Source organism: Neophocaena asiaeorientalis, unplaced genomic scaffold (genome assembly GCF_003031525.2).
Source record: "Neophocaena asiaeorientalis asiaeorientalis breed wild unplaced genomic scaffold, Neophocaena_asiaeorientalis_V1.1 scaffold36, whole genome shotgun sequence".
In the NCBI taxonomy this organism is placed as follows: Eukaryota; Metazoa; Chordata; class Mammalia; order Artiodactyla; family Phocoenidae; genus Neophocaena; species Neophocaena asiaeorientalis.
Genome location: NW_020174149.1, coordinates 7,243,893 through 7,270,684, shown reverse-complemented (window position 1 = coordinate 7,270,684; position 26,792 = coordinate 7,243,893). Strand labels below are relative to the sequence as shown.

The 26,792-nt window shown below is 42.2% G+C and overlaps 1 protein-coding gene and 1 pseudogene across 1 annotated transcript in view; one reads left to right on the top strand and one right to left on the bottom strand.

Annotated features, from left to right (window-relative positions):
- Positions 1 to 370: 370 nt before the first annotated feature.
- LOC112406314 (major facilitator superfamily domain-containing protein 1-like) lies at positions 371 to 1,921 on the top strand (annotated as a pseudogene).
- A 9,244-nt stretch (positions 1,922 to 11,165) lies between these two features.
- CHN2 (chimerin 2) overlaps positions 11,166 to 26,792 on the bottom strand; it is a 317,587-nt gene continuing 301,960 nt past the window's right edge. The window contains exons 9-13 of the mRNA XM_024755088.1: positions 23,785 to 23,958; positions 20,114 to 20,191; positions 17,689 to 17,826; positions 15,916 to 16,021; positions 11,166 to 11,624 (exon numbers count right to left, since the gene is read on the bottom strand). Of these exons, the coding sequence (XP_024610856.1) occupies positions 11,453 to 11,624; positions 15,916 to 16,021; positions 17,689 to 17,826; positions 20,114 to 20,191; positions 23,785 to 23,958 (668 nt within the window). The 3' untranslated portion in view covers positions 11,166 to 11,452. The remainder of the gene's footprint in view (positions 11,625 to 15,915; positions 16,022 to 17,688; positions 17,827 to 20,113; positions 20,192 to 23,784; positions 23,959 to 26,792) is intronic.

Genomic DNA, 26,792 nt, shown 5'->3' with positions numbered 1-26,792 from the left:
TTGGTCTATGGATGTGGAGGGTATTATTCAGCCTCTGAAAGTTTGAACATCCTTCCCAATGCTACAAAACTATTTCCCCTTCTTCATTAATAAATCCTGAGTTTCTTCAGGTGTGCAAACACTTCGGAATGGGTGGATTTAGCCGCAGTTCAGGTGAAACCCTTTCTGTTCTAAACCAGTTCTTCTCAAATTTATCCTGCATTGGAATCACCTGGAGGGCTTGTTAAAAAGATTGTGAAGCATCCCATGAACGACCGCGGTCACGTGAGCACAGTTTTCGCGGGGCTCTGGCTGCGGCTTCCTCCGGTAAGTTGCGGTCACGGTTATCTCTCGGTCTCCCGCCGCCGGCCCGGGGGAGGGTGGGGAGGAAGCGAGGGCGCTGCCAGGCTGCCCAGACGACGCCAGCACAGGAGCCCCCGCCGCCCCGCTGCCCCGCCGGACCTCGGCGACCCCAGTTCCTGGCGCACAGGCTCTTGGTGCTGTTGCTGGTGCTTTCTTCCTTGGCTTTGGCTGTGATAGTCCTGCTGACCTCAGACTCAGGTTACAAGGATATGCAGGTGAATACCACGAAATTCATGCTGCGGTATGCCTGGTATTCTTGGCCCAATGTAGTTTTGTGTTTCTTTGGTGGCTGTGTGTGTGTGTGTGTGTGTGTGTGTGTGTGTGGTACGCGGGCCTCTCACTGCTGTGGCCTCTCCCGTTGCGGAGCACAGGCTCCGGACGCGTAGGCTCAGCGGCCATGGCTCACGGGCCCAGCCGCTCCGCGGCATGTGGGATCTTCCCGGCCCAGGGCATGAACCCGTGTCCCCTGCATCGGCAGGCGGACTCTCAACCACTGCGCCCACCAGGGAAGCCCCTCTTTGGTGGCTTTTTGATAGAGCGAGCATTTGGAATACGATGGGGCACCATTATTTTTAGTTGCTATTTGTTTTTTCCCTGGGTAGAATATTTAATGCTTTTTGGCTGATGGAGTTTGGACGGTTATGTTTGGGATGGGTGGGGACTCCTTAGCAGTTGCCCAGAATACGTATGCTGTGAGTTGGTTGAAAGGCAAAGAATTAAACTTGGTGTTTGGTGTAAGTTGGACTCCAGCTTAGCATGGCTGGAATTGGAAGAACAGTAAACATGAACCTCATGAGATTGCTGTATTCTAAGGTTTAAGCTTCCTTGGGTTCTGCTGGTCACACAACCCTTGGGGTCACACTTATGACTGAGGGTATAACATGTATTCTTTCACGAGTCTGTGCCTTGGCCCTTGCTTATTTGGATCAGACAGCAGAAAGAATCCGTCATAAAGAACAAAGAAAAACAGGTGAAGTTATTAAGTTGACTGATGTGAAGGACTTCTCCTTACCCCTGTGGCTATATTTATCATCTGTGTCTGCTGTTATGTTGCCGTGTTCCCTTTCATTGGACTTCACAAAGATTTCTTTACAGAGAAATTTGGATTTTTCTCCCAGACAGCGAGTGATATTAGCAGTATAGTGTTTGGGCTCCTGGTGGATAGAACGGGAAGTAACATCATCTGTGTGCAATGGTGACCACGCTTGCTTCCCACGTGATGCTGGCCTTTATGCTGTGGAACACTTGCATTGCTGTGTGTCTCCTGGGACTCTACTATTCGTTGCTTGCCTGTGCATTGTGGCCAGTAGTGGCGTTTGTAGTTCCTGAACAACAATTGGGAACCGCATATGGCTTCATGCGGTCCATTCAGAATCTTGGGTTGGCCATCATTTCCATCATTGCTGGCATGATATTGGATACTCGGGGATATTTGTTTTTAGAAGTTTTCTTCATTGCCTGTGTTTCTTTGTCACTGTTATCTGTGGTCTTACTCCACTTGTTGAATCATATCCAAGGTGGGAACCTAAATTATTCTGCAAGACAAAGGGAAGAAACAAAACTTTCTCATGCAGAATGAGAAGTTTAAATGACTGTGTCATGAGAATGGGCTGCACACATCATTGGTTTGAAAAACTCCTTTATTTTTTTTTTCAAATTTAGAGTTTAGTTGTTAGGAAAAATAATGGTCTGGAGAGTTATTATATTTATATTTTGAATACACTTATTTTAAAGCATAATTCTGAGGACTGTTTTAGCCTGTGTCTTTTGTATTGCTGAAGAATTCTACTTTGGGATAGGCTCACCAGTGGTGAAGTTCAGAAAATTGTACCTGGTACATGTGGGTGATTTTGAGTACGGACACTGAGTAATGGAAATCTTTGGATCTCATATTGAGATAATTTTCACAAACAGTATCATAGGAATATGGCCTTTTCTTTATCTTAAAGCCAAAAAAAAAAAAGCTTTTGAGGGAGTAGAAGTGATTTTTTTTGGTCTTTTTGTATCTTGTCCGTCATGTGCCCCAACCGCACATGCACACAGTTATTTTTAGCCCCTTAGAGTTTCTTTGTATTCTGTTGCTCCAGGAAACGTGTGTTGTACAAGTGCTGCAGCAAAGGGGCCCAGGGCCCAGGGCGCAGCCTGTCTCAGTTTGAAGTATACATGGTATAATACTGTATGCTTACAAGTTTTAGAACAGCTTGAAAGTGCATTCGTTATTCAGGATAAGTTTATTTACATCCTTTTTTTTTTTTTTTTTTCTGATTTATGGTGTACTGTGTCATTATTCAGTTGTTAATTCTTTAGGCTTTGACTGCCATGTGACTGTGCTCGCCGATGGGTGTTGAAAGTTGGCCTTACCAGTTGGGAAAAGTCTGCTGCTGTGGAGGGCCTGTGTGGTCTGGCTTCCTCTTTCCACTACCTCTGCGCCTCAGCTACAGTGAGCTGCTTACATTTTTTTCAAATTGGTTACATCTCTTCCCTTCTCAGGGGCTTTGTCCATGCTGCTCCCTTTGCTTAGACTGTTTTAGCCAGGATTCTCTAACAACCTGGTTTCATAGGATTTAGGACAGAAAATTTTAGCCCCCCACTGGGAACCATTCTCCCTGTGGAAACTCTTCCAGACCCTTCAGGCTATATAAAGTTCTTCTAAAATTCCTGTGATCTTTGAAAACCCCTGTACTTTTCCTTCGTAGCTTTCCTCAGCTTATCATGAAGAATTTGTGATGAGGTATGTGTGGGTGTCTCTTTATTTTGGTTGTAAGCTCCACGAGGGCAGAAACTGTCTCCGATATGTTAATAATGATTGTGTTGACAGTGCCTAGCACAAAGTAGGCACAAAATAAATATTTTTTTGAATGATGCATAAATAAAAAGGAGAGTAAACTGGGACAAAAAACAGATTGTGAGGCCCCAGCCCCAGTCAGTGATTCAGGCCTGAGAAATTGCATTTTTTTTTTTTTTTTTTTTGCGGTATGTGGGCCTCTCACTGTTGCGGCGCACAGGCTCCGGATGCGCAGGCTCAGCGGCCATGGCTCACGGGCCCAGCCATTCCGCGGCATGTGGGATCCTCCCGGACCGGGGCACGAACCTGTGTCCCCTGCATTGGCAGGCGGACGCTCAACCACTGCGCCACCAGGGAAGCCCCGGCATTTTTAACAAGTCCCAGGCCACAGTGTTGCTGGCCAAGGGACTATACTTCGTGCCACACTGACCTGAACCAATCATGGGAATCTCATTCCCCTTGCTAGTGACTGGTTTAGCAATAAACACGCTATGCAATTCTGGCCAAGGTGTTGTGAGGGCATATATGTCGAGGGAAGGATTTCTTAGCTATTAAATGGGACATGCAGGATGAGAAAGACATTGTCCTGCTCCTCCTTGAAGCCACCTTCTTATACGATGTTTGTCAAAGCCTGAGGGAAATGCCAACAAACCGAGCATGATGGAATAGAAAGAACCAATAGAAAGCACCAATCTAGGAGATGCCCTACATTTGGATTTCTTGTTGAGATAATTAATGTCCCTATTGTTGAAGCCCTTTGCATCATAGTTTCATATTATGTGCAACAGATACTTTCCTGATGGATGACTCTAGTGCTTCTTAAAGGTTAATGATCATCTCCTTACTAGTAGAAGTCAGTAATCCATGCTCAAGCAGCGGTCTGTATGGGCTGTTGGTATTATATTGACCTTGCCATGGACTTGGGACTTGGGACTTTGTGACTGTTCCTGATTTTGTTCCAAGGTGATCATCTTGACCATTCCGAGAGTCAAGAACCTGTTGGCCCATAAAACCTGATGGGTTTTAGCATGTGACCCCTGTGGAAAAGAACCCATATCTCACACACACACACACACACACACACACACACACGCACGCTTATTCCTCACTTGATCCATGGCACTCAATTCCTGAATTCCTGGCCTAAAGAGGTCTATTTTTGCCTTGTCACACGTCTTTTCTGCTTAGACTTTGGAGTCTGAGCATCTCTCCTTGGTGGGCTGTTTGGCCTGAGCTTCTGATTCTTGCAGCCCTACGTTGCCCCTGACAGTAATGCCCTGCTCCAGTCCCATGCCTCCACATCCTCCAAACCTGCCAATTAATGGGCTAACCTGGGTTTGCCCTACCTAAGGATGGTCCTGCATACAATAATCAACATTTGTACATTACTATCCAGTTTATACTGAGCTTTTAGTTTTTATATTCAGGATCTCAATGGATCCTTGCGTAGAAGCACTCTGACAAGAAGGGGAGATCAGGTACTCTTATTATGCCCATTTTCAGATTAGGGAACTAGAACAAACCAAGATTATACCCATTGTGTAAATTAGGACATAGAAAAAAATCAGGTAATTTAAGTGAGCAAACATCTATTCCAGTAATACTTGCTTAACTCTTTAAGAACATTTTGAAGTACACAGTTTTTCAAGAAAGTCTGTTAAGGTTATAAATTTTCGGCAGCAATGAAAAATTTGCCCCCGTGGATGATTTATCATACATATGAGGTTTATAAGCCTATGAAAGGAGAGCTTTATGGGTTTTTCTTTAAAAATACAAGTTTTATCTTCTTTTGATAACCCCATTCACTGTAAAGGTTTAGCAATGTGCCATGCACCTCATTGTCCTCACTGAAAAGCTCCTGTTAAGTTACAGGGACTCCTTAGTTGCTATATCCAAAGGGGACTCATCACCTTATCATCTTTTTTTAAAAATTATTTTCAATTTATAAGTCCAACAAACTATAACAGTCACTTTATTTAAAAAACTTTATTATTATTATTTTTTTTTAATTTTTGGCTGTGCTGGGTCTTCATTGCTGCCAGCGGGCTTTCTCTAGTTGCAGCGATCAGGGGCTACTCTGTGTTGCGGTGTGCAGGCTTCTCATTGCGGTGGCTTCTCTCGTTGTGGAGCGTGGGCTCTAGGTGTATGGGCTTCAGTAGCTGTGGCACGTGGGCTCAGTAGTTGTGGCTCATGGGCTCAGTAGTTGTGGCTTGCAGGCTCTAGAGTGCAGGCTCAGTAGCTGTGGCGCACGGGTTTAGTTGCTCCACGGTATGTGGGATCTTCCCAGACCAGGGCTTGAAACTATGTCCCCTGCACTGGCAGGCAGATTCTTAACCACTGTACCACCAGGGAAGCCCCACCTTATCATCTGTAGCAGCATTTGACCCTGGTGACTTCTCCATCCTTAAAGTTCTATCTTTCTCTGCTTTCTTCTTACACTCCTGACTCTGTGCTTCCTCCTCTGGCCATTTCTGACCTTACTTTCAAAGTTCTCTAACTTTGCCTGTTCCTTAGACTTTACTGTTACCCAGGGACCTATTATTGGTCTTCTTTATTTCAGCTGACTATACAGTCTGATCTCATCCTTCTTTCTTGAGCTCCAAAACCATGTGTTTGGCCATTTGCTAGACATTTTTACATGGGTGAACCATTAGCACCAAATGCATCCTGCAAACTGAACCCATGATTTCTCCCTGCTGAACCCCCTTTCCTTCCTGTATTCTCTTATCTTCCTAAATAGTCATTTAATTGTAAAAACCAGAAATGAGGGTGTCATTTGTGACTTCATCTGTTCAATCTTGGCATCAAATCAGTAAGTCTTGACAACCCCCTAAATATCTCTCTTACCATGACTCTTCTCCATCCCTACTGCTGGGAATCAAGTTCAGTTGGTCATTGCCTATAACATCTTCTTGATTAGCTTCTGTCTTTCTAATCTTACATCCTCTGGCCTATCCTCCACGTGTCACCAGACCAATCTTTCTAAGTTTGACTCATACTTGGCACACAAGGTTCCTTATTCCCTGGCGCAGACGTGCTTGTTTAATCTCATTCCCCCTCCTCTTCCCTCACATTTCATGTGCTGGTTAAACCCAACGCTGGAGAGTACTCTGAACTTTCCATGCTTTCATGTGTTTATGGCTGGCACCTATGTACTCTGCCTGGGGAAGCCAGGGAAAGTCTCAGCAGAGAGGAAACTTCTAGTTGGGACTTGCAGGATGAGCAGGAGTGTGCCTGACCAGCATGTGGTGTCCACCATTCTTTTCTTTATTTTAATTTATTTTTTAACATCTTTATTGTTTTTTTTCTCTGATTGCTGTGGCTAAAACTTCCAAAACTACACTGAATAAGAGTGGTGAGAGTGGGCAATTTGTGATATTAGTGATCTCCACTGATCTTAGTGGAAATGCTTTCAGTTTTTCACCATTGAGGACGATGTTGGCTGTGGGTTTGTCATATATGGCCTTTATTATGTTGAGGAAAGTTCCCTCTGTGCCTACTTTCTTCAGGGTTTTTATCATAAATGGGTGTTGAATTTTGTCAAAAGCTTTCTCTGCATCTATTGAGATGATCATATGGTTTTTCTCCTTCAGTTTGTTAATATGATGTATCACGTTGATTGATTTGCGTATATTGAAGAATCCTTGCATTCCTGGGATCAACCCCACTTGATCATGGTGTATGATCCGTTTAATGTGCTGTTGGATTCTGTTTGCTAGTATTTTGTTGAGGATTTTTGCATCTATGTTCATCAGTGATATTGGCCTGTAGTTTTCTTTCTTTGTGACATCCTTGTCTGGTTTTGGTATGAGGGTGATGGTGTCCACCATTCTTGATCCCACGGAGCCTGTACTTCAGTGGGAGAGAGATGGACACACAGTGGCAATACTTTGTGATAACCGATGGATTAGAAGTATGTACAAATGGCAGTAGAAGGCAGTGAAGGAGGTCCTTGAGTATGATAGTATCTTTTCAACTCAGGAAAAAAAATGACCCTGGCTTATTTGCATTTACAAAGCATCCAATGAAGCAAACCCCTCCAAAGCATAGGGTCTAACGTGGTGCCTCGCGTGTAGCAAAACACATGGAAGTGGAACAACGAAATGGACTAGGACATTGTGAAACGAACCTGAAGACAAGGAAAGAGTCTTTCTGAACCACACTCATGAGACCCTCTATATTTTATCAAGATAGACTTCATTTGCCCTCTCCTCCTTCTCATCCCCTCTCCTGAATGTTGGTGCTCTAGACAACTTTGAATCAGGCCTCTCCTGTATTTCTCTGTTCTGGGTCCCTGGGCACTCTTATTCAGTTATTACCTTGGTTCCAATTATTACCTCTGGTGTCGCTTCTAAATTCCTACGTCCAGCTTGGGTCTGTTAGTGCAATTGCTCATGAAATATCTCTTCCTGGAAATTTCACAGGTATCCCTATTTCATCATGTCCAACATGGAACTCATCATCCTCCTTACTTTTTCCACCCCTCCTGAAGAACCTCTGGCTCTCTTTGTGTTCATTTCAAGAAATATTAGCCAGTTGTCAAATTAAGCAGTGTGGGAGTCGTCCTTGATTCTCTAATCCAATCTATAACCAAACATTTTCAACTCTGCCTCCGAAGTGTAACTCAGTTCTGTCTATTTTTCTCTGCCTTGCTACCACCTGATCCAGGTTGGTATCCCTATTTCATCATGTCCAACATGGAACTCATCATCCTCCTTACTTTTTCCACCCCTCCTGAAGAACCTCTGGCTCTCTTTGTGTTCATTTCAAGAAATATTAGCCAGTTGTCAAATTAAGCAGTGTGGGAGTCGTCCTTGATTCTCTAATCCAATCTATAACAAAACATTTTCAACTCTGCCTCCGAAGTGTAACTCAGTTCTATTTTTCTCTGCCTTGCTACCACCTGATCCAGGCTACATCACCTTAGACTTACAATGACAACAACGAACATCGAAGTGACTCCCTGCATCTACCTTCACTACCCCCATCTGCCTGCATATTCTCTGATGGATCCACAGTCAAGTAAGTGATCTTTAAAAAATGTAAACAGGATTGTGTCATTTGTTTCTTAAAACCCATTAATGCTAAAGGCAATATGGTGTCCTAGATTGTATCCTGGAACAGAAAAAGGACATTAGCGGAAGACTCATAAAATCCGAAAAAAGCCTGGAGTTCAGTTAATAGTAATGTACTAATGTTGGTTTCTTGGTTTAAATAAATGTTCTGTGGTTATATAAGATGTTGACATTAGGGGACAGTGGGTGAGGAGTACACAGGAACTCTCTGTAGTATCTTTTCAACTTTTCTGTAAATATAAAACTACTCCAAACTTAAGTTTATTAAAAAAAAAATTGTAGCACCAGCGCCTTTTATGTTAGAGTCCAAAATCCTTAGCATGACCAGCTTTTGCTCTCCAGCCAAACTAAACTTATTATTTAATTCTTCCAGTGAGACAAACCTTTTCCTTGCCAGTATTCAGTGTCTTGCCCATTAATAAGTGCTTGATAAATGTTGGTTTAAAATTAATGAACATTACATTTTTAAAAATCAAAAGATTGACTGTAAATTTGGGGATTGATAGATCTTGGGAATTTGGAAGCTACCTGAGTTGGGTTTTCAGCTGGAGGCAGGATGGCCCAGGCAGCACACCTGTAGTGGTATGTGACTTTCCTCAACTCCCCCTATCTCCCCTCCCTCGTCCCTTCCAGGCTGCTGTCCTTGAAATTCTGCACCAGGCCCCTTCCGAGCCTGGAGACCAGGTGCCCATTTATGTTAACGGGAGAGAGACAAAGGTCTTCCCCCACCCACACTGCCCCGTCCCGTCTCCCACAACCCACCTGTGGGCAATTTAACAGTGGGTTCTGGAAACAACACTGCCTCTTTTCAGGTCTAACTACTAGAGTTATTCCAATGGCAGGAATTTCAAGCCAGGTAAGAGAAGCCACGTCAGGCTGCCAGATGGTGGGGAAGATAGGCATGGGTATCAGAGCAGGCTTCAGACTAAAGGCAGGTAGAGGGGATCAGGTGTTGTAATCACATTCGGGAAAAGGAGTCAAGTGAACCTCATTACCCATTATAGAGCCCTGTTATAATAATACCCCTTATTATTACTCGGACTTGGATTTAACCCGTGACAAATCCTTTTCTCTCATGTGTCTTCCTTTCCCTTCCTAAGTCATCATTCTTAAAATAATGATGATAAGAAGAAGTAACTATGACTAATTACTTTAGATCATCATTTCATCTAAGGTGTCCCAATCAGAATATTTCCAAACCCAGTTTTTCAGGTAAGCGAACTCATTCCCAAGGTCATATGCAGCTGGTAAGAGGCAGATCTGCTATTCAAAGTCAAGTCTTTCTGGCTCCAAAACTCTTTTTCTGCCCTCCTGCAAGTTGCCTGGGGTGATCTGCTCTAAACACCGCATCTCTCAATGAAGGACAAACACAAGGGGTCTTTATAGAAAGGGAAGCTGGAGTATTGGAATCTTAATTGCAGGCAGGCTCCTCAGGAGGAAGCTGGAGGAGGGAGAGGGGCCAGGAGGTGTGGACTCCATGGGGTGTTTGTTTTCTCATCGTGTCTTGGTGATGGTAGACACTTTATTGCCCACAATCCATCTGGGAGCAGTGTTTTGAATATTCTGCCCCCCTTTCCCCCAACATCAATTTCCTTCACGTCTTCCAAAATGATAGACAGAAGAATTTAATACATTTAATGCTTTTCCTTCCATTTACACTATCATAAATTACAAAGTATTGTTCACTTCACAAAATAAAACCATTTCCAGATAGTTTTTTGACAGTATCAAGAAGTACATAAGCTACAACAAACAAATCTGTACAGTTGGGAGGAACGATACTAGCAGGGACCAAGCAGAACCATTCTGACCCCCGTGTGCCAGCGGAGTCCATCCACATAGCCCTCAGGACTTTCTAGGATAACAACTGCACTGCCCTCTCCCCTTTCAGCTCGCTTATCACACAGTAATTCTCTTCTGGTCACTCCAAAACAAGACTAGTGAGTAATGACATGAATCGTCTCAGATAATGAGAGGAAAAGACTTTGTAGTTGGGGTTAAGAAAAAAATTTAGATTGACAGTTTTTGACGTTTTAAATATTTTACCTATGTTACAAAATATAGAAATCTTGGTGTGGAAAGCTCATGCTAAGATAAATATAACCAATAAGATAGGACTGTAGCAATCAAATCATATTAAATTATTATCCATCAGAGTTACTTTGATCAAGGAGGAACACATATTTGTAAAAAACCAAACATTCATTCTTACTTTAAAAAGCAGGCTTGTTTATAAAACAAAAATGAAAAAAAATCAACAATGACTCTGCAGATTCACTTTTCATAAATACAGAAATGTGGCGAAAATGCAACCTGACATTAACAGATGAATTCAGAATGCTTGCCTGAAAAGAAAGAAGTGCTAACTTTTTACATGGCCCAGATATAACCAGTGTTTCCAAATCATTTTATGTAAAATGACCACGTTCTGCATGTTCTGTGATGTACACACATGATATGGAAAGACTATGACCAATTCATAGAACATACTTTGGGATTTCACAAAATTTTTATGGAAAGAAAATTTGTGGATGTTTCAGACCATCCTACAATTGCTATAAACATACACCGTACGACAGCAAAATGCCAGTGCTTAACAGCAAATCTATCAAAAGCAGGGACAGAGGTGGGAGGCGAAATTTCATTGCAAAGCACTGATAAGGACAGAGGTATGTCAAGATAATACTGCATTCACGGTAAACTTTTCAGGGATCGCAGCAAGAAGGCAGGACAAGGTACACAGGGTAATAATCAATGCACTGCATTGAGTTCTATTTGCTAAAATAAAGTAACATTCTTGCAGCTAAAATAAAAATACATTTTACAATATAAGTTTCATTTAACATTTAACATATAGAATTGTCTTCTTTTTGTAAGTGGAAAATGTATAACTGTATCAAGTACCTCTATGAATTAAGTTCCCTTTTATTACTGATAAGACTGAAGTTTAAAGGTCTACGTTGTTTTTTAATAAGTTAAAGAAAGATTTATTAATCACTCTTCCAGCAAAACAGACATACGAGGCACAGCAAAGACCCAGGCAAGGGCTTTTTCTCACCCTCATCCTTCCTGTTCTCCTGTGGAGGGGGCCAGTGTCTATGAGACACAGTAGCCGACGTGGTGATCCTCTGTGGTCTAGGAAATTCCACCACTTGTTTGGAAAACAAATCAAGTGTAAAAGATGTTTTTATTTCTTTAGCCTTATCGACTTAGATGGGGCTCGGGCCACTCAGCTCACTTCCCTGGTGGATTAAAACAAAACATCTTCGTTTTCTATTAAAATCTGCACGATCGTCTTTTGGTACCGCATGTCATGGAGGCTGGTGAGGGTACTGTCCTCAGGGGGCCTCATCAGGGTGGGCCCAAATACGATCCCCAGATTTTCAGCGTTCATGAAATTGTCCTTTTCATTCAGCGTCACCCTGCAAGACAGACATATACACAGAGGCATTATACAGACTCGAGGGTGGATCTGTATACTGATTGATTATGAAGTTCTCTGGTTTGGGAATTTGCAAAAGAAAACTGAGAATTGGAATTATACAGAAGTATTTTTTAAAAGGTAATTTTCTGACTAAAAAAAAGTTTTAGATTACTGACATTGCCTTCAGCCAGTAGAAGTGAACTACTAAGTCAATCTGGTATAGATACACTTTTTAAAATTATAAAATCAGTCCTTCTTACTAAATAAACGTGGAACTCTCATTGAGGGAATATTGGTTTGAAGGGGCAGTAGATTATTAGGTGGCCCATAGTGCATACAGATTTAGTCTAGGCTTGTATGGATGTCTTCTTTTTCCCTCTTGTCGCTGTCTACTGGTCTGTATGCTGGCAAACCAGGAAGCTGAGGGCAGATTCCCTGTCTGCTGGCAGGCCTAGGGCCTGAGGAGAAAGGTCAAGCCATCATCATGGGACTGGGAAATGGCTGGAATGTGGCCAAACGGAAAAGCAGTTGGATATTATTTCTAGTTCCCACAGGATGAGGTCTGGAGCAGTAATTATTGTTGGAATTGAAAATCGTCATTTCATCACTAATCATTAGGGAAATGCAAATCAAAACTGCAGTGAGGTATCACCTCACACTGGTCAGAATGGCCATCATCAAAACATCTACAAACAATAAATGCTGGAGAGGGTGTGGAGAAAAGGGAACCCTCCTACACTGTTGGTGGGAATGTAAATTGGTACAGCCACTGTGGAGAACAGTATGGAAGTTCCTTAAAAACTAAATATAGAACTACCATATGATCCAGCAGTCCCACCTGGGCATATATCTGGAGAAAACCATAATTCGAAAAGATAACATGCACCCCCAATGTTCATTGCAGCACTATTTATAATAGCCAAGACCTGGAAGCAACCTAAATGTTCATTGACAGAGGAGTGGAGAAAGAAGATGTGGTACATATACACAACGGAATATTACTCAGCCATAAAAAAGAATGAAATAATGCCATTTGCAGCAACATGGATGGACCTAGAGACTGTCATAATGAGTGAAGTAAGTCAAAGACAAATATCGTATGATATCACTTATATGTGGAATCTAAAAAAAAATGGTACAAATGAACTTATTTACAAAACAGAAATAGAGTGACAGATGTAGAAAATAAACTTATGGTTACCAGGGGAAAGTGAGGGGTGAAGGATAAATTGGGAGATAGGGATTGACATATACACACTACTGTATATAAAATAACTAATAAGGACCTACTGTATAGCACAGGGAACTCTCCTCAATACTGTGTAATGACCTGTAAGGGAAAAGAATCTAAAAAAGAGTGGATAGATGTATATGTGTAACTGATTCACTTTGCTGTACACCTGGAACTAATACAACATTGTAAATCAACTATACTCCAAGATCTAGGGGAAGATGGCGGAAAGGTAAGACGCGGAGAATAAAAGGTAACCCTCTTGCACTGCTGGTGGGAATGTGAATTGGTACAGCCACTGTGGAGAACAGTATGGAGGTTCCTTATAAAACTACAAGTAGTTTTATATGCCCAGCTGGGTATATGCCCAGCAGTCCCACTACTGGGCATATACCCTGAGAAAACCATAATTCAAAAAGAGTCATGTACCAAAATGTTCATTGCAGCTCTATTTACAATAGCCCGGAGATGGAAACAACCCAAGTGTCAATTATTGGATGAATGGATAAAGAAGATGTTAAAGCAATTATACTCCAATAAAGATGTTAAAAAAAAAACTACAATAAATATTATTAAAAAAAAAGAAAATCATCATTTAAACATCCATGTTCAAGAACTGCAAAGCCTTTAAATGATGAAGTTCAAACTCCAAAGTTGGCTTAATACCTTCCAAGTAGAATAAAACTATGATCTCTCTGATATTTTGGTTTAAGGATTTAGGTTTTAGGATGTTTCTAACAGATCTAAAAGGGATTACATTCTCCAAAGAAGAGCAAAATAGGATTAACATATGTTTAGGTTTTGCACAGAAAGCCATCCCTTTGGGTTTGTTCTCTTGAAGCTAATTAAGACTAGCCATTTAGTATTATTTTAGGAAGGGTAATTCAGCTTGCACTACCTTCACCTTGCAAAGTTAAGAGGGAGGTAAGAAAGAAGTCATACTTCATTTCAACGTGCTCGTATTTCCCCACTACGTCAGGCACCACACCTGACCAAACAAGATGGCTAGCAAACCCACCATAGTAAAAATACTAAATAATTGGCATTTAAGATTCAACTGGCACGTCAGCATTTCTCCTGATAATGATACTTTGCCTTCCAAAGTGTTAACAGTTGGGCACTGAAAGAAATAACTTAGAGCTATTTAAAAGCCACGCTGTCATACAAGTCTTTTTTTAATCCCAAAATTACTTGTACTCTTAAATTCAATAAATTAATCAGGGACTTCCCTGGTGGTGCAGTGGTTAAGAATCCACCTGCCAATGCAGGGATCATGGGTTCAATCCCTGGTCCGGGAAGATCCCACATGCCACGGAGCAACTATGCCCGTGCACCACAACGACTGAGCCTGAGCTCTAGAGCCCACGAGTCACAACTACTGAGCCCACGTGCCACAACTACTGAAGCCCACACACCTACACCCTGTGCTCCGCAACAAGAGAAGCCACTGCAATGAGAAGCCCGCAGACCGCCATGAAGAGTGGCCCCCGTTCTCCGCAACTGGAGAAAGCCCACGTGCAGCAACAAAGACCCAATGCAGCCCAAAATAAATAAATTAAAAAAAATAAATTAGTCAAAATGGGACTCTTCTAAGCTACATGTTACACCCCTGATCACGTTGAATATGAGCAAGAGTTTATATGTTTTAAAGGTAGAAGAGTTAAAACCTCAATACCTTAGTGTTTCTACAGTGTTCTCCACTTGCTTCCTTTCACTTACTGAATGGATCTGTAAGTTGGTATAGACAATTTTTTTTTAAAATCTAAGAATGGGCTGTTGCCATGTAACTTCCAGAAACACAGAGGAAGACACACAGAAGCACCCTGATCCTTCCAACATCTCAAAGACCAACTGATTGACCTCACTATACAAGTACAGTGAAGGAAAGAGATCGATGGTTTAGGTAAAAGAGTCTGGAACCAGAGACTTAGTATCCTGTGAACACCCATCTCCATCTGTCTCGCGTGCTCTCACACATAACCCGGTGTGCAGCCCTCTGTGGCAGGCACCCTCTGAGACGGTTCCCAGTGATCCCTGCCTCCTGGAATTCATACCCTTGTAACCCCTTCCCCTAGAGCACGGGCTAGACCTAGTGACTTGCTTCTAGCACATAGGGTATAGCAAAAGCAACTGGATATCAATTCTGAGATTAGGTTACAGAAAGACTATCTCTCATCTTGGGTGCTCGCGCTTGTTTGCTGTAAGGGCGGCCAGCTGCCATTTGGGTGAGCTGCCTATGGGGAGACCCGTAGGACAGGGAACTGAGGGTGGCCTCCAGAGAACAGTCAGCAAGAGAGGCCTGCAGTCTAATAGCCACTGAAGAACTGAATCCTGCCAAACACCATGTGACTGACCTTGGAAGTGGATGCTCCCCGACTCAAGCCTCAGAGGAGGTTGTAGCCTGGCTGTCAGTTTGACTGCAACCTCATCAGAAACCTTGAACCAGAGGCACCCAGCGAAGCCACCTGGATTCCTGATCACAGAGACTGCGCGATAACAAATGGTTATTGTTTTAAGCCACTAAGTTTGGCGGCAATTTGTCCCTCAGTGATAGATAATTAACATGTCAAGTAAAACAAGAGATCAGAGTGGGAATGTGCTTGTCCAGAAGGAAGGCAGCCTCAGGAATCTGGGACTCTCGTAAGCAGGAGGACGAACAGAACACAGAGCACAAGGCTGGTGTGGGAGGAAGATGCAGAGGCGGAGGCAGTGCAGGCAAATGGTTAAGACACAGTAAGGGCCACGGCTCAGACCGGGTTTCAGTCCTGGCTTTACTGCATCTCTTTGCGTCACTTATTGAACCTCCCCAGGTTTCAGCCATATCATCTAACAGTACCCCCCTCATAGAGTTAACACATCTAAAGTGCACGGAGCCCCTGCCACAGAGTGAGTGGCTGGCAGTTATGAATGGGGCTGGACTGGAGAAGGCGGCCTAATTCACTCTGAAGGGCGGTCGGTCTGTTCAGCGGGTTGGGGAGGCTGTGAACTTTTCCTGATGCGTTAACTGCCCAGGGCAGGGAGGGACTGCAGAAGCAGCGCCGAGGAGGTGTGAACTTACTTCTTTAGGTGGATCATCAGGTACCGGAGGGTCTCATAGTGGGCAGGAGGAAGCAGCATCAGCACTTCGTGGACCGCTTCCAGCCTCTCATCCGCACTGGAGATTTCTGTGACGATCACACGTAATGAATATTCGTGCAGTGTTGAAACATTAAAGTTTTCAGGGAAGTAACAAGAAGTTTGGTTTGTTCAGGTTGCAGAAAAAGGGGCAGTCTACTAACGTTTCACTTAAAGTAATGTGTTCTGTGTCTTGCCGTATTCCAGAAAAGGGTTTGAGGCTGGGAACCACGTGAGTGTTAAACGTCCACTGGCCGTGTGGCAGGAGGCTGCCCACGGTCCTTGCCCTCCAGAAACCTGCAGCCCTGTAGATGCTTGCTGGTGGCACATGCACCGACTGTGTTTTGCCCATCTTCTGAACACTGGATTTGCTAGAAAACTCACTATCCCCAGCTTTAGTTTAAATTGGACCACACTTGGGAGTGTTCTCTTTAAGTTGTCTACCAGCTCCTTCCGTGGAAGGCTTCCATGACGGAATACACTCTACGATGCAAGGGCACTGACAGGTGAGCCAGCCAACTCAGTCTGCACTGATGGCACTTTTCACCAGAATGTTGGCACGGTTAAGCCCAGTGTGCCGTCCAGGTTAGGAAGTAGATAGTAGGTATATTAACAATGGGAGGAAGCATGCATGCTTCTGCCTTTTAGGACTCGGATAGGTATTGGCAGCCACTCAAAGAAAGCTCCCCTGGTCACTCCTCCTGGGGCAGAGGGCACCCTGCTGCCAGAACCTTCTCCCCCAAGGCCACCAGGACCCAGGAAAGAATGCTCTCACCAGGGAGTAGGGCCACAGCTCACCTGGAAAGTACACCTTGCACTAAGCCCAGCCTGACCACACCCCCATCAGGCATCTTGTTATCATATTTAGCAACACATGTCTTTAAAGGTTATGTATTTTTTTAATAAAAAGTTCCTTGAGGTGTGCTTGACTTCTACGTCATTCATTCTAGCACCTAAATCTCCCCTTCCTCACTGTGCTCCTGGACAAAGTGTAGTGCAATTCCCCCCACACCCCGACACACATATACACACTATGGTTCTCTCCCCTGACGGTGGTGACCCAAGTGCCAAACCCTGAATGAGCAGCTATGGACTGATGGAAGTCCAATGCTGACGTGCCATCCCTGGACCTGTGAGCTCGGCTCTCCAAGCCTAGCTTTCCTCCTCTGTACAACGGGATTAGAGTACGTGATTCATCAGGTAGATGGGAAGATTAAACAAGAAGATATTGGTGAGAGTTCCTAGTATAGTAGGTGACACAGTATATTCTGGGCCTATTACTAATTTTGAACAGCATCAATGTGCAAAACTTGGGGTATGACTTTAATTGATTAGCAATGGGATTCTGCCTAATAGATGAAAGTAGTTAATCTATACAGTCCTCATTGAAGAACATCTGATTGTTTGCTGCAGAAACATTCTGCTTTCAACATATAAGAGTAAGCCTGACTGTGCTGGTTCCCAGCATAGGAGAAACGATGGGGAGAGACAGAACTGCCTGGCACCTAGCTTCAGCCGAGTAGAGCTGGCTTAGTACTGGGTCAACTCAGCTGGTGAAGTATGCCTGGTTTTCTTTTAACTGTACCATTGTGCTCTCGCTTGGCAAAGCAAATCCTCATGCAATAATTTAATCAGGTCTGAGTTTTAATTTTCTTGAAGTCAAAAGCATTGCACTTAAAACTTTGGTGCCATTAAAAAATTAGTTCTCCATACTTACTTGCTGCTTCTATAAATCTGGAATAGGTATCATAGGTGATGACAGGAATGGGTAAGTCTCTGAAATACAGTTTAAGGGCTCCAGTGATGATGTTTATGTCTGGATAGATGTTGGCAGATATATCGGCCTTTTCACCATCTGAAAAACAATCAATGATCCAATTCCTAATTAGGACCTTATTTCACCAAGTTAAAGCATGCCCAGAAAGAAAAAAAAGATCCAACAATGAATGCTCCTTTACAAGTTTCAGCTGACTACTTTGGCTTCTAATAACACTGAGATGCAGGAAGTAACAAAAGAAGTTTGGTGAGAGGGATTTTGGGTCCTAGGGTAAGTGCAGCCAAAAAAGTAGTGAAATAGACTTAAAATAGTTCTTTGGGTCCCAGCCCCTAGTAATTTGCTAAATAGAAATCTAGCACAGTAATTTATATTCTAGACACAAAGGTTCATAATAGAATAACAATCTAATTTGAAGTAAAAAAAATCAAGAATCTCTTATTTAGTATTCTTTGGACTTGGATTTGAAGATCACATACAGAAAATAATGGTTGAATATCTTCAGTTTCTAATATCTCTTTCAGGCTTACTGAAGTTTCTTTTCACTTGATTATTTCTCCCCTAGTCCCCAGGACTTTAATCTGGGAAACTTTAACCTTCCCTCATGTATAGGTAATGTTATATTTCTTACTATTTTTACAATCATTCTGAAGACATTTTTTGACTTTTTGTTTTACCATTAGTAAATACCAGTCCAATTTAATTGTTGCAGTCTGTAAAACTTTTTGGATAGAAACATGTTTCAATCATATAGGGATTATTAGCATTTTCCTTTATACAGAGAATTGAAAGAACAAATGCCTCAGCAAATTTGGTTCTGAGGATTAAAAAAGCTCCTAATGTACAGAAAACAATAAGAGTGTAGCAGATAATGCCATCTGATCCCCTTATTTATGTACTTAACAAATATTTATTGAGAGTCTACCATGTGCCAGGCACTATTAAGCCCTAGTGCATCAAAGAAGAAAAGACATACGGTTGGTCCCTCAGTATCCAAGGGGGATTGGTTCCAGGAACTTCCCACTGTGTGGACACCATAATCCAAGGATGCTCAAGTCTCTGATGTAAAATGGCTTCGTATGTGCATATAACCTATGCATATCCTCCAGTATACTTTAAATCATCTCTAGATTACTTACAATACCTAATACAATGTAAATGCTACATAAAGACTTGCCAGCATGTGGCAAGTTCAAGTTCTGCTTTTTGGAACTTTCTGGAATTCAAAAAAATATTTTGGATCCATGATTGGTTGAATCTACGGATATGGAACCTGCAGATACAGAAGGCCAACCATACTCCCTTCAAATATAACTCTAGTTAGACTGGGAGTCAGGCCTGCAACTCAACAATTACAAGGAAATAAGAAGACTGCTGTGCTGGAGACATGTGGAAACAAGGGGGCGGGCAGAGGAAAAGGAAATGGAATTCTTAGGTCAGCTTGGGGAGGTTGGGGAGGAGCCGTGACAGAGGAAAGACTTGAGCTGACACCTGATGAATAGGTAAGTGCTTGCCAGGCAGAGATGTGAACACATCCTGGATGGACAGAGCAACGTGAGCCCAGGTGCTTGTTCATGAAAAGAGGTAGGGTGTATTTCAGTATTGCTGGGGTACAGAGTATACAGACAGGAGGAACTGGCTATGAGCCTGGACAGATAGGGCAGCTAGATCATCAGAGACCTTGTCTACTACTCTACAGAGTGCAGGTCCTAGCTAGTGGGCTAGACGTTCCATCTCTGATTGGCTGTACCAGAAGTATTTGGACCATTCAACAGATATACAGATTCTTGGGCTCACTCAGCTTCCTGAATGAGTCCCCAGGGGGGGCCCTGGTGATCTGTATTTTTAGTAAGTTCCCAAGTTGGCTCATGGTATCTGACCTAAGAAAGAATATGGCCTAGAGGACGTATGGCACAGTCACAAAGAACAAAAGGAGTTACCTCCTAAACTTCCCCGACTTCAGTGCCAGGGGTACCCCCATCCCTATGCTCTCTTCTTTGGCGCTCTGGGAGAAGAAATTAAAGGGATCTGAGACGGAGGATGCAGAAGGTACCCTGGTGCCATGTGAACTGACCATAAATGTTGGGCAACCAAGTCAAGAACCTTAATGGCACCAAATGCTGTCTGATCATTTTCAAGTAGTATTTTAAACTCACTTCTCCATATGGTCAACAGTCCACGACTTTTAAAAAAACACTTTCCCCAGAGAAGCAGAGAACTATGATATTTGTGAACCGTTACTCCTTGGCTTCCTAAGGAATAGCTCTCAGTAGCTCTAAAAACCCATTTCCATTATGAGTAAAATCTGGTTCCAAAAGAGAGGATGCTAAGGATAAATCATTTGGCACTCAAGAACGTGCAAGCCTACCTCTGTCAAATGCCATTTTGACATCTTCGATGTGTTCAGTAAACCCGGACACTCTATAAAGCCCTTCTGACTTTAATCCTGTTAAAAAAAAGGGACAGACAGATTTTAACTTTAGCTTCCTAAAACATCTAAAAGAGAATCTGATTTCCTATCTACACTGCGTGCTATCAGGAAATGAGCAAATATAGTCAGTGCTCTTATATATTACATACTGTCACGTCAGAACTTGAACTTGTCCATCTCGGTTTCTGTGCAAGTCTGTCTTCATTTGCTTGCGTGGCAGTGGAAACCTCAGCAATCTGGTATTCCTCCTGCCTGGCTTTGCAAAGTGAACCCATGGTCAAGATTCTCATCAACCGTGGTCTGCTGCTTCCTTTGTTCATCTGACAGCTGGATGTGATTTCACTGCGGCAAACTGCTTTCCTCGCAGCATCATCTCAATCCATATGCCATACTGCATGTAGCATGTACTAGGTACCCAATACAAGTATGCATGTGTGTGGTACATATTATCCTGACTTTACTGGAACTATCCAGATTTTATAGCCTTATATGTTTCATCATAAACGTGACAATATGTTAAATGTTTAACTACATATGATTGATTTAAGTGGTATACCTTCAAATAAATGATCATACAAACGGATGCAGGAAAACAAAATTCTGTTGAATGATTCTGGAAACTTGATCGCTGTATATTTAGTCTAAGAAAAAAGATGTGGGTTCTGCTCCTAGATCTCATTGATTTGTTAAGGTATTTCCAAAGTATCAGAAGGGACAGAGGACAAGATTTCAGACCTTTTATGTCAAAAACTAGCTGCTATCAAACTATAGCTACAGCAATAATAAATAAGCAAATAAATAGCTTCTACTGCTGCTGCTCTGTCAAACTCCTGATAACTGACATGCATTTCTGTTTTTCACATGTACTATCTGCCATATGTAAGGGCTGACATCGGGTCTGCATCAGAGACAACAAATGCATGGCATACATACTACCCCTCCTCTCTCCTGTGACCAGAGGAGACATTCTTAATTGACCTCAGCTTTTTCCCCTACTGAGACCCGCTCAGTTTCAGAATTCGTCTCAGGACAGTTGTCTAGGATGCCACTACCGATCAAATGAATTGGCCCATAGACGAGGCCCGATGTCATCCTGTTCTAGTTGGTGGTGCATGTAAGCATGCTCCAGTCCAGTTGTAACCTGCACGGCAACAGCGGCAAGGACACAGTGGCACAGGGGAGCACAGTGCAGTGGACACTAACACTGCCTTTTGATAGAATAGGCCATGGAGAAGGTCTTACTGAGGAGCTATCTTTAAAGGACATCAGGAAGGACAGGCTGGAGTTTGCCAGAGTTAGCAGAGGCTGCCAGCTCCCCGTCCAATACTAGTTCTCCACTTCCTCTGTTGTGATAAAAACCCTTGGTTTTTAGAACAACATCCATCGCAGGGGCCGTTAACTCCTGGCCAGTGTGAAGAGAGCAGAAGTGATGTGTATAGTGCCTGGGTCATGGACTTGAAGAGAAAGGGTATGCCCTTTTGCTGTTGGCTGGAATGCAGATGAGACGGTGATAACCATCTGGGACCATGCAGATGAGGGCAGCACTCAAGGATGACAGAGCAACAGCTTGCAGGGCCTGGGTGCCTGTTCCTGGGCAGCTGCCGGAGAGAGAGATTTCTAGCTTTCTGAAGACACTATTATTTGGGGTCTCTGTGACAGCATTGAAAGCTATGGGTTAAGTACATTGGGTAGACACACAGATTTGGAGGTGGAGTTAGGGGAGTTCCAAGAAAAAACCAAAAGAAACAACACAGTTGAGTCCTATTATGTTGGGCCCTGTACTAGGTCACTTATATGGATTAACTCATTTTAACCCTCGTAACTACCTTAGGAGGTACAACTGATTCTGTTACTTTAAAGATGAGAAAATAGATATTCAAATGGAGTAAGTAACTTGCCCAAGGTCATACTATAACTAATATGAGAAGGGGTTGGGAATCTAACTTCAAGTTCATGATCTTTTCACTCTGCCATATCATGCAGAAACAAGTGGCGGTAGAAGCATCTGGAGAACAACGAGAAGTTTGCTATGGGTGGAAGACAGGGTAAGATGTTGGCAGTGGTGGCACTGAAGCTGGGAATGGCAGCACCACGTGAATTTCTTCCAGCCCATCCTCTGGTTCTGCTCACATGCACAGGCCCCTAATGCCTGTAGCTCCAGTCCCTTTGCTGTGACTTCCGTATAAATTCCTCACTTGTGCTGTTCTAGCTCTTGTACTAGACTTGCTTAGTGCTGTGCTCCCCGTGGACACATTAGACACCTGATGTGGTAGTAACTTTGCCCAAATTATTAGTAGTCTCTGATGACGATCCCTATGGGATGATCCCAGCTTCTTCAGAGAAGCGTAAGTCCTGATTGCCGGCTCTGGAGAGGCTGATGATCTGACCCTTTGGGGTCGCGGAGTCCTCTAAACAGCAGGACCCAGGGCTGCTCTTCCCAGCCACTCGTCCAGAGTCAGGGCACCCCCCTCAACTCGTACTCAGCTCAGCCCCTGCATCAACAGCTTCACCAGATTCCAAAGCGCCCATTCAACTCTGACAGACACGGCAGTCAAAAGGCAGGAGGCATTTCTTACAATTTGAGATGAAATGAGCAAGTCTTAAGGGAACAGAATAGCTATCGTTTTCATCCTGTATGGAAGAGGGAATAATTTCCTATCTCTAAAAGCTTTGGGATAACAAGTTACAATACCCTCCTTTGCTTTGTTTTGGAAAGAATGGGATGGTTGGCGAATGCATACATACCTGTAGAATATATTAAGCCAATTTGGACACAATGATGGATACCAACTATAGCAGGGTAAATACATGGCAACAATGGTAAAAGCCTTTCCAATCATCCAAATTACATCCAACAATCCAGTTCTCCCTAACCAGGCTCTATCCACCATATCACTGAACATTTTGATACTGAAAAGTGGCCGAAGCATAAAGGAATAAAGGAAATAAAGGAAAGATGACTCAAGCATAACATAAAGAATCTCTTCTTTGAAATGTTTCTCTCTTCCTTGCCTTCTCCATTTTCAGTGAATAGATCTTTTCAATTTTTTAACTCTCCTCTTTGAAATAAACAGAACCAATACCAGGAGTGAATTTCTATATGGTAGAAAATATATGTGTTGACCCAAAATTTCTTTACTTATTTAATAGAAGCACTTTCAAAGACTCGATTCAAACCTCACCTCTGCCATAAACCCTTTCTGAACTCTCCTCAGATAAGATTAAAATGTTTTCCTCTGTGACTCCGTGGTTTTGTTTTTAATAGTGTTTTGAGTATATGTACTCACAGCATTTATTTATTTGCCCCCAACCCCCGATTCTGCACATTATGCTATGAATTTCCTGAAGGTGTGACTTTTACATCCCCGGTGTGTAGCCCGTGATAAATGCTTAGCAAGTGTGTGTTAAGTGCATACATGCATGATTTATGTATGACACAGAAATGGATGTCATTGGTTGGATTTGGCACGTGTGCACGCATGCATGGGCCCGGGCAGACCATTTCCCCAAGATCAGTACTGGAGAGTCAATTGAACAATTATAAGGAAGTCTCCTTGACAACAGTAAAAATAAAATCACTATAAGAAGCAGGTGTGTTTTTTCCAAACCTCTTGCTTCAATTTCCCGAATGCATATGTCAACCACCATGGGTCTCTGCATGTTGTGAGCCTTCACGAGTGTTGTCAGGTCACAGCAGTACACCTTCTTGATCCTCTTGAGATCAGGTTGGCAGTCATTGGGAACATGCTTGGAACACTGTTTGTGTACGTTCAATCCACAGTCTGTAAACAAAGAAGCCACATTACGCTTGCCTGGCCCTTTTGTCAAAGCTCAACACAAATTCTATGTTACCAAAAATAAAAATGAGAACACCCGGAGTTTGCTGTATCTCTCTGAAATATCCATCCCACTTAGAGGTGATGCTGTCCACAAGGTGAGTATGAAATCTAGCTTTACTCGTGAAACTTATATAATTCCATTTTTCTCAGTAATCCTTCTCTGTGGCTGGACCATAAGAATAGAACATCTCATGGAGATAGTTTTGGTAATTAGCCAGGTTGTTTGTATGCTTTTTTTTTCCCTTTTGGAACTGGAAACTTTGGGTCCATACGAGGGCTTTTGGGTTTGGATTCCCAGAGCAAATTGTGTCTCATAAAGGGCACCTAGGACTTTTGCTAGGTTGTTTCCCTTAAGTTCGTGACACTCCTTTTACGGAAGACATGATGACTGTCTCTGTAGGAATCTCTAATCTTTGGTCTGAGAGACCCATGACCATTGGCATCCTCTTTCGCATTCCTGGAGAGTTGCCCATACTTTCCACTCCTGTCCTCCTTGCTGGGCAGTCTCAGCAGGCCGTTCTCCTTTCTACTTGCCTTATTTTGACACCTGTTGAGTGGAAATACTGTCTAACTGGCCACCGGTGGGAGTACCCGAGAGTTTACAATTTAGAACAATGCCATGTAATGTGATGATAAGACTAATTATTCATAAAGCTCATATCAAGATCCAAAGCTGAAAAGGTGCTTTAAAGTTCAATGTGCACATTAAAAGCCTTATTAGCAGTTGGTATCCACTGATGGAATCTCTCTAACAATAACAAGGCACAGTCTACGTTCTGGAAAATAAAAATTTAATGCTGAAGATGTTCAAAGCTGATTTGGTATCTATTCAAAGTACCTTCTAATACTGATTGTTTTTATAGGTGTAAAGAATAATAATATCAATTTTTTATTTTATATACATATTATACACACATGATCATGAATATTGTAATCAGTTTCTTTAAATGAAAGCACTTAACTACACCAAGGATTTGAGAGGATCTAAACTTTTGCAAAATGATCAGAAAACGATTTTTGTCATTACATGATTTTCATGTCATGTTTACTGGCTGAGTTCTGTCTATCCCCCTCCAAAGACAAAACCAGTTCTAATTATCTTAGCTTTATCAACATGAGAAGTTCAGCAAAGCTCAAGTAAACTTCAATAACATTTGATAGATCTATTTAGTGAATACAAATGTTGGTGAACTGAACTAAATAGAATAGGCTGGTTTTCTTGTTTGGATAGAATAGCACCTACTCCTAGGGTTACCATGAGGGTCAAATAGATTACTATATGTGAAGTCTGAAGTGTGGGAACACTACATGAGAGTTAAATAGAAGAAATAACACATACGGTGATAGAAAATATAAGGATACCTGCCCAGCTATTCTTAAGTTATTTCATGAGTCATTTTTACTCACTGAATTCTTACAAACTTCATTTAAAACAATTTTTTTAGCAATGCGGTAAAATACACGTAACGTTCACCGTTTTAGCCATTTTAAGTGTATAGTTTAGTGGCATTAGGTTCCTTCCCACTGTGTGCAGCCATCACCACCCATCTCCAAAGCTTTTTGCATCTTTCAAAGCTGAAACTCTGTACCCATAAAACAGTAACTCCCTGGACCCTCTTCCCCTCGGCCCCTGGCAAACACATTCTGCCTTCTGCGTCTATGAATGTGACTACTTTAGATGCCTCACAGAAGTGGAATCACACAGTATTTCTCCTTTTGTGACGGGCTTATTTCACTTAGCATAATGTCCTTAAGGTTCATTCATATTGTAGCCCATGACAGAATTTCCTGAAGAACATTCCATTTAAAGGCTGAATAATATTCCATTTTATGTATATACCACATTTTGTTTATCCATTCATCCACTGATGGATACTTGGGTTGTTTCTACCTTTTGGCTGTCGTGAACAATGTTGCTATCAACGTGGGTGTACAAAGGTCTGTTCCTTTCAGTTCTTTTGGGTATATACCCAGAAGTGGACTTGCTGGATTATAGCATAATTCTATTTTTAATTACTTTATAAACTTCATTTTAAGGTCTGAAATGACAGTGTTTTTATGTAGAGTTAAATACTGATATTTTATTAAAATGAAGATGTTTTCTAACAAGTATAAAAATATTCAGTTTTTGCAAACGAATACAATTCTATATGCTATAAATAAAGTCTAGTTAATTTAAAAAATATATAAATTATGTAAAATATGGAGAGTTGAGAGGTAATGATGGATATTCCAAACATTTAATGATCAGTTTTCAGTTCTCCTGCTGCTCAGACAAAGTATGAGGTTAAACAGTGGCCATTGGAGAATAGTAACATAGCCTTAGAATTGTTTTATTTAAAAAAAAACAAACACAGAAAAAAAAACTCCAAAAAACCCAAACTCTCTTATCCCAGAGCAAGTTGCTGTTCACAGCTAATCTGAATCCCAGAGTTTTGTTCTCATAATATTGACTTTAGACCAGTTTCCTGCTGAAATTGGATAATAGAAGCAATTAGGGATATTTTTGGTAGGTATAATCTGAACAGGTTGAACTAATGACCACTGAGTAATTCAGATATTCCACCACTTTTCTCAGTGGTTGAACTGTGAGATACTTTGTAACTTTTGTGGTAATCAGAGGTATCTAGATCATTTCTGGAGAGTCTGCCTCCAAACCTACATTTACTGCTTGCCTCATGGATCTGGGATGGGGGCAGCCAGACGAATTGACATACACGAGCACTCCTGGACCCGTCCAGGTATCACCATAGGTGATTGCTGTATCTATATACTAG